Below are 13,251 nucleotides of genomic sequence, written 5' to 3'. Positions count from 1 at the left end.
GCCAGCCATTTGTGGGCATGTCTGCATGCATATGTGTTATAGGCAGATACTAGCTCACTTTGACCATGTGTTCAATATGTTTATATGCTGTGTATCAGAGTTTATAAACACTATTAATGTGGCTTTCAAGATGCCCTGAGGTTGGATGGGGTGGGGTTTCTTCTGCAAGTGGGCATGGCCGCATTGATTTACGTTTGTAGAAGAGAGACTGTAGGCAAAGGGTGTTGCTCCTCTTTGGTTACACCAGCCCTTTGGATGGGGAGAGGCTGCACAGTTTGCAGGTTTTGCAGGACCACTGTAGGGCTTCTTACCACAATGATTACAGGTGATTATTAATCACAGGACTGTTGTCCTGCTCACATGAGTGTGATTTGCTGGTCTGACAAAGGCAATTCTTACTTGTTATTTAGTTTGTGTAGAAAATGTACAATGCCTTTTGATGCCCACTCTGGTATTTTAAGGGTTCAAGGCTGGATATGTGCTTTATTGCTCACAATGCGGTTTAGCAATTGAAAGTCTTGTTACAAGACTGTATGAAGAAAGGATAGTAGCTAACTTGTAAAAAGTAGTATTCTTGTGGGAAGCCAAACTACTCTCTTGCAAAATGATTGATCTGACACAGGACCATTAGAAATAAGTTAGTTTGTAGCTAAGGATTATCTAATACTGTTCACCTAATGGCTGTTAAAGACCAACAGGATCAACAAAATTGGCAACAAGACTACCTTACTACTACTGATGTTGTTCTTGCTCTGTTTCTGTGTAGTGTATTATTATGCCACTGCTCGTAGTTTGTGGTCTGTGATACTGTGATGTGAGGTGCTGAACCTCTCGTTTAGAGAAACTGTTGAAATAGGCGAAGTCTTCAAATTACAGCCCTAGAACACACTGGGTTATTTTAAAGTTTCAGGAGCTCTTTGAGTAACTAGTCCTTATGTTCTTTGTTTAGTATATTTAGGTTTTTGGTATCTCTGTCAGTCTGTCATTTGTGTGGGTACTGGGGGGAAATCATACCTTTTTTTTTTTTTTTTTATTCTTTGTTACTCCTAAAAACCTGATAGAAATGTCTCAGGATCAGGGAAGCAACAAGTTTACTGAGAAGAATTTTTTGTTTTGAAGATGCTGTGAAATGTGTTGATGGCAGAACCTCGAGAAAAATCTGCAGAGATAGCCTGCAGATAAGCTGTGGCTGCATCTTTTCATGATATCCTGTTACAAACATTTCTGGTGTACCATCAGCAACCCTGAGATGTCTTCTATCTGTAACGTCATTTTCACAGCTCCTTTTAGTAGGCTTTGCAGTGAGGTTTTTTGGTTTTTTTGAACCTTTGGAAGGAGGTAGCCTGGTTACTGCAAGCAACCAGTACGCTTTGGTGTCTTTTTTTTTTTTCTTTTTTAGATTTATCCACTTCCTCTCCTTATCCTCAGCTCTCGTTTCTGAGGTTTTACTCAATTATTATGTTTATTTTCAGAATGTTTTAGGAGTGTCTTACACCATCTAATTTAGGCATTTCATTTGGGCTGCTAAAACTGTCCCCTGAACATTTAGGAAATATAACAATTCTGTATTTTTGTCTGTAAGGGTAGATTGAAAGTGAAACATGTATGTAATATAGTATGTAATATGATAAGGAATGTACTTGGCAAGAGAATTATTCAAAGTGAAACAGGGGATCAGAACTAGAACAAGAGACATGGAATTAATACAGGAATAATGCAAGTTGGAAAACATGCTGTGAGCAGAATAGCACAGGTTACTGAAGAGTCATCTAAGGAGAGGAGTATTTTGAAGTCTGTATTCCTTGCCTGTCTGTGGCACTTGAATCCAAGCAGCAAGTCTTTCTGCAGATCTGTTACTCATCTTTCCAAAACTAGGATCATAAGAACATAAAGCTGGAAAATGTTTCAGATCTTTAAGGAGTAGTCCAGCTTCCTCCACTTGAAATGGGATCACCTATCTCTTGATCACTTCACATGGATGTTTCTCACCTGCTCTTCAGAAGCTGTCATGAAGATTTCTTAACGTCAATCTGTAGCACTTGCCAGTATTTACTCACCTTTGACCATTTTCCTTAAGGTGTGTTCGCTGAAAAGCAGCATGATTTCTTATTTTCCTTTTCCAGGTGGATATGGAAATTGGTCACCAGTCTCTTTGTAACTATTACTTGTGTACTGGGGGACCCTGCTTAGTTTTCCATCTTCCAAATTAAATAAGCCACACTCCTTTGAACTTCCCACAACACTCCTGTTTTCTAAAGTTCTTTTTGTCCTATGGATGCTCCTCAAATGGTCTGTCTCCACCTGCTGTTTCTGTGGCCAAGATCATACTTCACCTGAGATTCTGTACGAGGATCATTTGATTCTTTGGGCAGTGTCCCAGTCCTGCAGATGTCCCTTAGGATCTGCATGCTTTTCTTTATAATGCAAGATAGGCCAGCAGGAAGGGGCCAATTTCTTTTATGCACCAATATCATAACTGAAACAAAGGGACAACCATGGACTTCAAGTCCAGAGATACTGGAGGCATCAGGACCCCACTTTCCAGCAGGTAGTTGACAGCAAATTTGTGAATTTACTTGCAGAAGTTCCTCTGCTGGAGAGTGGTATTAAAAAAGGCCACCCAAGAATCCATTTTAAATCTGTTCATCCCACAACAGCTCTTTGAGATGGAGGTGGTATCTCACACATGTACCACCTAGTAAGCAAAGGAACTGGAGCAGACTCTTCAGGCAGTGTGTGGCCTGCTTGTGGTTGAGAAGTTAGAAGAACACTTCATAGTTTGTTTTCTATTCATACCTACTTGGAGGTGTGGGGTTTGGTTTTTTTTTTCTTTTCCTTTTTTTTTCTGGAGTCCAAGCAAGGAGGGAAAAAGGAGAACTCCAACCTACAACAGTACTGCTTAAATTCAGATGTAGTCCCCAAATTTTTCAGCCCACAAGTCAGGTTTTGGTGAAGCAGTTAAACTGAAGCAGTGGCACTTAATTGAGAGGAAGAATAAGCATAATCCACTTCGGTTTCGGAGACAACAGACTGCCTGGTGTGCTAATTGTGTGCTATATGCAGCGATTTGGAGCTTGGTAGAGAAGCACACAATGGGCAGCCCTTTGGTTGTGAAAGCTAAATCGTTTCTGTGCATCCCTCAAATATTTACCAAACAAATAATTGATAGAATGAGCAAGTGAAAGAAGTACTAAGAGGGTGATCCAATGCCAAGCGCTGGTTTTCACAGCTGATTTTGAATCTCCATTATGCCAGTGATGTTCATTTGGAAAATGTGTCCACTCTCTAGCTTCTGCCGCTGAGAGTTCTTTTAATTGGATTCAGATGGTTGGACTGAAACAATGGTAGGGTTTGTATACAGATGTCCTCAGTGCTCCGAGCACTTTTTTTTTTTCTCCAGTTTTTCTATGCCAGAGTTGCTTTCAGTACGGCTGGTGTCCAGATGTTCTTGAACTCCCTCATTAAATGGGCATGGTTCTACTGGAACAAATACAGTTACGATCACTTGAACATGCTGAAGATCTCTCCTACTCCACTGGACTGTCTGGGCTGGGTTTCTGGTCTCTGACCAGAGTTCATCAGTGAAGAAGTCCATCTCGGGGATTACCATTGCAATTTGTCATACTGAGAACACTAAATAACTGTAATAGTGGAAACCGTCTTTTGTTTCTGCTGATGTTCTGAGGCATTTTGACAAGGCAGCGTATTTTCTCTCTAGTGGTTCTGGGCTCTGATTTTCATCCCCATGCTGGAATTCAGAGCTACCTCATTATCTGAGCAGCCTGATGGAATTCAGATGGTACATGGAGCAGGTAGCATTCAATTAGATGAAGGCATCAGTTTCCTGAGTAATTGTTCTAATGCTTTTCATAAGCACTTAATTTGCTTTTAAGATGAAAAAGTTGTGACTTTTTATGCAGTCTAATAGGTAGAGTGCTCATAGGCTAACGAAAATTTACTGTTTGGTTTCAAGGAAGGAATAATTAAGGATGAAAGGCTACTTATATTTTAAATAAATGTCTGATTTCTGAAAGGTTTTTTCCAAATTTCTGAAGGGAAACTTCACCTTTCAGAAATGGCCATTTCTGAGAGAAATAGTCAAACAAAGGCTTTTCAGACACCAAATTATTGTGTGTTGATGCATATGCAGCTATTTCCCTAAAGACTGTTCAAAATGATAATACTTTGAAAGTTGGGAAAAAAAGACACAGTAGGTGTTGGAAGACAAAGTCTTCATATGATCAAAATCAGTACTGAATTTGCATTGTGAAGTTACAGTAAGCCACAGGCCGAGAAGGGAAAATTAAAGGATTACTTAAAATCAACAATAAACATGCAAATTAAAAGTAATCATTTTTAAATGAAGTCATACACTATTAAAAATGAGCACAAAATTACATACTAGTTTGAATGTGTAGTTTATAGAATACACTAAATGTTAAAATTGAATGAAATTAAGAAAAACATTTTCCAAAGGCATGTAAAAGATCTGTTTAATTAGATCATAAAGAAAGGAGATTAAAAGTAATATTTTGTGATACAGTAATTACTGCTTTTCAGAAGTAGTCAGGTTCCTGTGTGTTGATTTAAATTCAACTGCGATAGGAGATCTCTTTGGGGTCTTTAATTTTGTTTGTGTTTTTAATTATTTTAAACAGCAACCACTACCTTTATTTTGTTTTCTTTGCACTGAACACACTGCATGGCTGTTTGCTCCAATACTCTGCCACCTCATGAACACAAATGTGGGAGATCTGATCATATCCTCTGCTTCTGCTAGGTTAAAAGCCAAACATTGCAGGGGGCTATACAGCAAGATAACAAGAAAGGCAGCTGAAAGCACTGGGAGGTGGGTTGAGGTGCTGATGGGAGCCCAAGATGTAAATAAACCAGATTGCTCTCATTTCCTCTTTCCACTGTATTATGCATTCCAATAGCACTGTTCATCTTTATGGCAGACATCTATTGCTTTAACTTTACTGCAGGCCACTGAAGTACATTGAAGTGGGCAGGAAATGGAAATAAATGTTGTTCCGTGGAAGCTTCAAATAACTAAACATGCTGTAGTCATTTTTAGTGTGGGGTCATGTGTTTTTTACCAGATTTATAATATTGCTTCACTTTTGTTAGGAAGATAGGTGCTGTTTGAAAGAGGTGCAGTATGCTTACAAAATAAGTAAGAAAATGTGCTAGAGTATTTTTTTTTCTCCAAACTCTTTGGGATGCCAGTGGTGAAAAGAAAATGTGGTTGAGTCTCAGCTGGGCAGAGTCAGTGGGATATCTATGTGCACAGCTCAGGTTGTGGTTAGAAACAGAATAATGGGATTGGAGATATGAAGAAATCCTGCTAGCAGACTGCATGGGAGGAGGACCACAGTCCACTGGCTTAAATTAGCCTTCTGCCTTAAGGTAGTGAGACATTCAGGTAGAGAGGCTGGATGGAATTTGGCCTTAAAAATGCATCTGTTTGTTTCCTAATGCACGCACATTTTGCTCACTTTGGAAGTTTGGATTGCTCTCCTGCTTATTCAGGGGGCTGTTTTCAAGTTAAGTTACACTTTCAAGGAAAGTTATATTGCACTTTCCAGATATGCTTAACCCTCAGGAGATGGGATTTCTGGGGAATTCTGTCTTGTGGTATTTCCCTCCTGCCCCCCAACCTTTGTGTGTTTGTTTTTCCTTGATTGTTTATATTCTGATGAGTCATTAACTGAATGAATTCACAGTATGAGTTACTCGAAGACTGCCAGCTCCTATTTTCTCTCCCTTGAGATAGTCAGCTACTTGGAAACTTTTCTTTAAAAAAAAGTGAAACTAAGCATTAGAGCTTTACTTTTTATTTTTTTTTCTCCTTGATTACATTGAGCAATCTCTGGTTTGCTGTGTGTAGTGTGTTCTTTTTCATCTCTATTTCTGACAATGACTGCTGTATAATTGAAAGGAAGCGTCAGCTTTCAAAGTATTTGTCAATATAAAAGGTATTAGTGGATATTTCACAATGTCATGTAAGATAACTAATCTGTAAGCAGTGTGGCAGAAATCTGGAAAGACAATCAGGATGAAAAATCATTAATATTGATTCTTTTGCACTGGGAAAGTACATTTCTTTCTCCCAAAGCATCCTTTAAAAATGTTGTTTACCTAGGTTTGTATTTAAGTATATATTTCAATGTGACAGTTATTAGTTTTTTCTTTTTAATTATCTTTATATCAAAAATTGAATTCATTTATTCAAATACCACTCCAGATAGACTCACACTGCAAAAAATAGAGTCAGGCAGAGTTGGAGGTAATTACTGAGGACAGTTGTTGGTAGTTCAGCTTTTCATCATTTGTTCATCATCGTTTGTTCGCACTCTGTGGATAGTTCCTTGCTGAAAGGATTAGGTTACAGATGGGTGGGTATTACTTCAGGGACTTCTTAAGTGAGAATCCAGATGCTTTTCTGCGTCCTCTCCTCTTAGTTTGGGAGTTAGAAGCCAGTAGCTGCAGGTAAGATTTAATGCTTGTAACTTTGTTTTTCTTGTGCAATGGAAAAAAAAATCTTACTCCTTGTTAATTAAGCAAAAGATCTAACTGCAAACTTTAAATCCTTAGGAAATTACAGATTCAACTAAAATTTCAAAAGTATCTAGTGTTTTTTAAGCTCAGTATCACTGACAAACTTCTTCAGGATTTTGAAAGAGCTCATTTGGTGTTGCATGCTTTGCAAATCTGGCTATGACTTTGGTGCCTAAGCTGTAGCGGGACTTTTCAGAGATGCTGGCCTTTGGCCACATCCCAGTTGCTGTGAGTTTGTCTGTAGTTTCAAGGGCAGTGATCTCAGGATATAGTATTTTACAATTGAGATGTAGGTTTTGCTTGTGTGCCACACATACAGCAGCATATCAGTTTTACCTGAATTGCTGAAACCCTGGCTGGTCCTCACTTGTCTTCAGGGTGAGGCAGCAGAAGTGGAGGTATCTATGTATTCATCAGGGAGGGAAATGGGAATTAAATGACTTGTGTTGGTTTTTGGGGTTGTTTTTCGGGTTTTTTTCCTCCTTTATTTTCCTTTTTCTACCCCCTACTCCTGGTTTCAGAAATAAAGCCTGAAGGCAATCTCTAGGCTAAATACAGCTGGTGTTAAACTGAGTGTTCTGCTATTTGTTCTAGAGGTAGCACAGTTCTTTTCCAAATTTACCATCCTGTTTGGTTGAACTTGGAAAGAAATGCAGACCATGTCTGTGTGCCTTCCCGGTGTGGGCAGTGCACATGTGTGTTTAATCTCCCAGTAGCAGTTTGCAAACTTGCTTGTGTCTGTAAGAAGCACTTGCTGAAAACCAGTAGTAAATTTAGGTGTTCCAGAAAATTCTTCCTCATATAAGTGCATGTAATTATTTCATGCCTTAACCTCTCTGGGAGCTGCTGGGCTCCTCAGTGCAGTTGTCCCTAGCGGGACCATTTATTTTGCTCTTCTTTTCAGTCTGTGGTTTGAATACCTAAAATTTGTATGTAAAATCTTAATGAGCTGAGACTGAAATGAGAGTTTTGGTTTCTGGAGTAGGAAGGGAAGCTGTGGATGTGACAACATCACAGTATTTTGCTTATCCTGCTTGTTCAGAAAGCAAGAACAGTATTTGGAAAGTAGGTGTGACAAAGACAGCATAGCTTGTTTATGCTCTGAAGGAATAAAGGAGTCATCTTCTTTGTAGCATAGTAGGATATTGTTTTGGAGCACTGTTTGGCATAGAGGCTTGAATGCTGTATATTTAATTTTCGTGCCAGTTCCCCCAGCATCTTGTGCAGCCCTTTGTCTGGCTTCCTCTCTGCCAGTGGAGCTGTAACAAGGATGCGTTTAGCTGTTTCCCCCCTCCCTTGTGTGCCTCTAACACATTTGGTCACTCAAGTTTTATTTCTTCCCTCTGTAAAACATGAGAGTGTAACTTCCACCTTAGCCTTGTTAGGGCTTGAGCTGCTGAAGTGGGGCCTCCCTGGGATCAGGCATTGTCACCGGGTAGTAAAACCTCTTTAATGGGGCTGGCTTAACTTTTAAGTCATGGTTAATGTTTTTAACAGTAACTTGCATTTCCTCTGCCCTTCACACCCAACCATTAGCCAGGTGTTTTTGTCACACAGAGTGGAAAAATAAAAGTAATCTAACCATGCATCTGGGCCTGGGGTGAGGTGCTGGAGGAGGATGACCACAAGCTCAAACTGGGGATCACAGAGGCTGGATGAGTAGTTTGAAATGTTCCTTGCAAATGTTTGGCAAAATATGAGCACTGGAAATGAGATGCCTTTTTTTTTATTTTTTATAAACCCCCCCAAAAATCCAAAACTAAAAGACAAACCCAAACTATAAATAAGAGGTTTAAATCTGTGATACTACATGCTTATACGGTTAGCTCTGTGTAATTTTCTAAATACTTTGTTTTGTTTGTTCCCCCATTTAATATGGCGTCCACTTGATTTCCTCTTAACTGCAAGACAGGCCTGACACTGATCAGACTTACACTGTAAACTGTTTATGGAGCTAGAAATGGGGTCATTAATTTTCCTTACATCAAAAGAAGTTGTTTCTTTTAAATGAGAAGCCTGTTTCACCTAGTAATTCGCTTTAATTGCTTATTTGAAATTTTTGACATTTGATAGCAATTTAAACGTTGCCAGATGAGGCTCATGCAGTTGGGACCTGCAGGTGCTTCCTTGAGTGCCCAGCTTGAATCAAAGGAGCCCAGGGATGTGCCTGGCTGTGGATGGGGCACCCGGTGCTGGAAGGTGCTGTTTTCTGGGTCTGTTTGAATAGATGCTGTGTGTCAGCCTTGGCAAGAATTTGCTTGGGGGGGGGGGCTTTCCTTTGGGAAGGTTTCTGCAGAGCATGGTGCTGTTTGTTTTTCTTGGGAGATAGACTGCATGGCCTTTGGTTTGCCAGAGGCTTAATAGTGCTTGCAGTGCTAAGTCTTTCTGTATTTTAAGTCTAACCAGTAGCAATTTCTGCTGAAAGGTTAGAAAAATATTTCTAAAATAATTGCTTTTTGTCCTGACTAATATCTGTTAATTTAGTTACCTTCTGGGAGGTTTGGAGGGAAAGAATTTTCTTGCTTATGAGGGTAAGCAAATGGTGTAACTTCAAAGGGTCTAAACCTCAAAACTTGATTTTGTAAATTGGTCCACTAATATGAATGCAATTTATTGTTCAGTCAGCAGCAGGAATAGCTTTCCTTAGCCTGAAAAATATTTTGTTTTTCTAAGTCAATAAATAAACAATAATTTAGATTATTGCAGGAAGAGCAACTTTTGTTAATGGCTTTTGGCTTCAGAATGATGTGATACTGGGTATACCCTGAATAGTTTCTATCAACACTGTACCATGTCTTGTGAGATTACAAACTATTGCAGGAGTAGTGCAGCAACTGAAAATGAGAAATTTGCTTGTGCTGCTGCTGCAGAAGTTATGCTGTGTTTTAGGACTTTCTGAGTTCACAGCAAAGGGAAATAGTGCAGTTGGAAAAGAATGAGCAAAGCCAAAGTACTAGTGCCAAGACTTCTTAAAAGAGTTTTATTGATATGTATTGTAATTAAAACCAGAATTAGCTAGTTTTCTAATAGGACACTAATTTCCTAGAGAGCAGTTGCAGCTTGGCATAAAGTAATACATTTTTTAAAAATGAATACTGATGTGGGGATACCCCCAGCATATGTTGGATGGCTGCATTACTAGCTTTGTGTGCTATCATTATTAACCAGCAAATTAAATATTTTAATTTAAAATAATTATAGAAATAAACCTTTGGCTGTGCTATGATTTAATTTAAACCTTAATTGTTTAGAGGATTCAATGAGAGTGTGTGAAGTTGGGTCAGTTTTACTGCACAGCATTACTCTTGATAGCAGATTTACAACAGGGCTGGATTTAATCTCTTGACTAATCTTCACAGTAGCAGGCTTGGGATGGGAAGGCATTTGTGCATTTCAGGAGATAGAAATACCTGTCTCTGAACTGGAAACACAGAGCTGAGTTTTAAAATGTCTGGGCAGCCTTAAAATGAGCTTGTGGTGGTGTACAGGGGGAATACTCTGTGGAAAAAAAATAGGTGTTGCTTTTAAATCAGCTTCTCAGTGTGCACATTGTCACACCTTCATACATGGCTGTAGGCTCAAATCTATTTCTCATCAAAGCAACTGTAGCGTAAGGGAATACTGCAACCATCTGGGTAGCAAAGATCAGAAATAACAGTCCTTGCTAGCAGAGGAGCCAGCTGTGGGCAGCACCATGTAAACTGTTTTTTATGCCACTTGATTAATAATTCCTGAGGGTGAGGACAACAAAATGTTTACCAGGTCACACACTATTTTTTTTTAAATGCTTTCAAGTCTAATTTTCCTGGGTTTAAGGTAGTGGTATGCCTTTGAAACTCATTATGATATTGGTTGGTACAGCATCTCAACTAACATTGTTGCTGAGCATGGGGAACACAGACGCATTAGATGTCTCCAAAGGAGAGTTAATTAGACGAATGAATTGTTATCAAGCACACCACAGCTGCACTGTTTAATTCTGATGATAATTTTCATACTGGGTCTAATACAAATGAATTCACTTATGGTTTATTAATCCACTGTAACCTGCAAGTCTTTTAGGGTATTCAGGGAGCAGGAAGGCTGAGAACTACCAGAATAGATGTTAAGTACTTCCATGGGTGGAGAGCAGACCACAGAGAACTTTTACCTTTTTCTTTCTTCTTATTTTTCTGTGTTGTTCTAACTCAGTATGTTTTTTTTGCCTTTCTTAATTTCTTTAGGATCCACAATTATCAGCTTTAATTTTTGACAAGCTTCAAGTGCCTGACTATTTACAGAAAAACAGGAATGAAGGAGAGAGCAGATGCGAAACTTGTGCCACCCACTTGAATCAGCTGAAACAGGAAGCCATTCAGATGATGCAAACCCTCAATCAAACCAGCTACCGAGAAATGCCTGACATCCCGCCTGGCACTGGGGCAATGACCAGCATGGTACCCAGGATGGTCACACTCTCATCCCAGAGAGACCTGCCACTCATTGCTGGGCAGGTGGGCAGGCAGCCTGGAAAGTCGATGAATCTCTTCTCTGGGGCAGAGAGGAAGAAGGGACTTGGATGGTCTCAAGGCACGGGCAGTTTTCCAAACTCCAGTGTTCAAGTCACAGTGGCCCCCAGCGCTCTCAGTGGTGCTCTGAGTTCTGTCACCATCCAAGCTCAGCAGTACCTTGAGGGCATGTGGAGTATCTCTAGGGTGAACAGCTTCCTGCCTCAGGCTTGTCTAGTAAGTAGCGATAATTCAGATGTTTAAGTTTTATTTACATGTGTGTGGATATACAGAGATAAAGATAAAATTTGAGATATATACATGTTTATCTTAGAGGGGATCAGCTAATGGTATTCTAAACCATGCTTCAAAAGCTGAAGAGCTGAAAAAGGGCTTTGAACAATGTTCTGTCAGATGTCACAAGGAATTTGCTTGCTTACCTCAGATGGTGATATCCTTTCCTCAGATGTTTTGGCACCTGTTTTAGCTTCATGTATATGGATGATATTATTAGACTGTCACATACCTGGTGGCTCTTTTAGGAAAACCTAAAAGGCTGAGATTGTCACACATGAAACTCTGGGAACTTCATGGGGTTATGTCAAAGATTAATTTGTCTCTCAAGTTTAGCCCCATACTTTGAAGGCTGTGTTTGTTTCAACAGATGCTGTTGATAGTCTATGATGGAAGGCATTAATCTTCAGCTTAGATGTGCAGCAAAACAGTTTGCTGTAAGGGAGGGTGTTCAGAAGGTTTCTTCAGAGGCAAAGGCTTGTGAATGTATTGCATGTGGATTTTAACCATTGATGTTGATTTCCTGTACTCTGTGTATATGTTAAGAATTTTCAGGGGAAATGAAAAAGCGTTACAGAGATGTGTGTTACCTTTAAAAGCAAGTTCATTACAGATTTCTGACTACCTATGAAACCATACTAAGAGGAAGGATGTAGTGATGGATTTTGACTGAGATTTATTCCTCAATGGAATTTAGGAATTTCTAAAAGGAAACAGTAGTGTGAGTAATGATGAAATGTGTACAAATAGAAGTAACGGTTTTAATTTAAAGATGTTCTAGCAGATCTTGCAAGACCAGATATGTTGATGCTAGATAGCTTTAAATTTAACATAATGCCTTATGTGCTGTTATACATAAACACTACCTAATATTGCTTGGTAGCTTCAGCTGGTTGAGCTCCCAGATTGTCAGAGATAAATATTTAAGAATGCTGCTGTGTAATGTTACTTTTATAGGGTGATTGTTTCCTTCCAGAAAGGGCCTGGAGACATAATACCTTCCAACCATACTTCTTTCCTAAATGGAAGTTTGTAAGTGAGCATATATCCTACCTTTAAGAGGTTCCTATTTAAATCCTGTGAATCTCCATTAATATCAGCTCTCTCTCTCTCTGATAAAAGAGAAAAAGGGAAAAGGGAAAAACCTGGTCCATTCAGCTCTTCATAGTTTATAAGAACTGTTGCTGTTAGCGCTTTTCTCTAAAATGCTGCTCCATGCATTAGGGATTGATTCGGGTGATGTAAGGCATCTGATACTATCTTTTAATTATTTTTTTAAATTCTGTGTATATTGCAGAAATGTAGAAAAAAATGTGGGAAAGCTACTGGATTAAGAAGCCTGTACTCTATGAAAGCAAAAGTATTTCCATTTTTCTGCTCATTCCTTGTCTGCCCTCATTCTTGTCTTGAATAATTCACTAACAGCCAGCTCCAGATTTCTTGCTCCTTAACGATGCTGACTGATAGATGTGGTTTTCCCTAACCACTGCATTATTCTAAGATAAAACTGAGTTGCCTCATTTAACCCCTGTGAAGGAAAGGTATGTACAATGCAACAGAGCTTAAGTGTGATTTAGAAATGTGCAAAGAAACTCAGTAGCCTGGAAAACAATGACCTTTAATGAAAACACAAACACTGTTAGACTGTGAGTGTTGGAGGCTGCTTGGATGTGATCCAGGCATCTGCAAGGACAGTTCAGATTTAGAAGCAGTTTTTGGAGAGAAGCTAAGCTTCCGCTGTTTTCTTTTTTCTTTTCCTTTTTTTTTCCCCTTTCCTTTTTATTTCATTCATTTAAGCCCAAATGTAGTTAGTGAAGACTGTGTTGTGCATCTCTTCCCAGACTGTGCTTTCTGTGCCTCTCTGAACTCTACTGTCTCTTGTATTATTAAAAGCCTTGTATCTGATGGA

The 13,251-nt window shown here is 39.2% G+C and overlaps 1 protein-coding gene across 1 annotated transcript in view; it reads left to right on the top strand.

Annotated features, from left to right (window-relative positions):
• Positions 1–13,251, top strand: part of KIF26A (kinesin family member 26A) — a 103,375-nt gene that overhangs the window by 22,835 nt on the left and 67,289 nt on the right. The window contains exon 3 of the mRNA XM_034061807.1: positions 10,785–11,285. Within this exon, the coding sequence (XP_033917698.1) occupies positions 10,785–11,285 (501 nt within the window). The remainder of the gene's footprint in view (positions 1–10,784; positions 11,286–13,251) is intronic.

Source organism: Melopsittacus undulatus, chromosome 4 (assembly GCF_012275295.1).
Source record: "Melopsittacus undulatus isolate bMelUnd1 chromosome 4, bMelUnd1.mat.Z, whole genome shotgun sequence".
Classification (NCBI taxonomy): Eukaryota; Metazoa; Chordata; class Aves; order Psittaciformes; family Psittaculidae; genus Melopsittacus; species Melopsittacus undulatus.
Note: the sequence above shows the minus strand (reverse complement) of the source record. Positions and strands in the feature narration are given on the sequence as shown.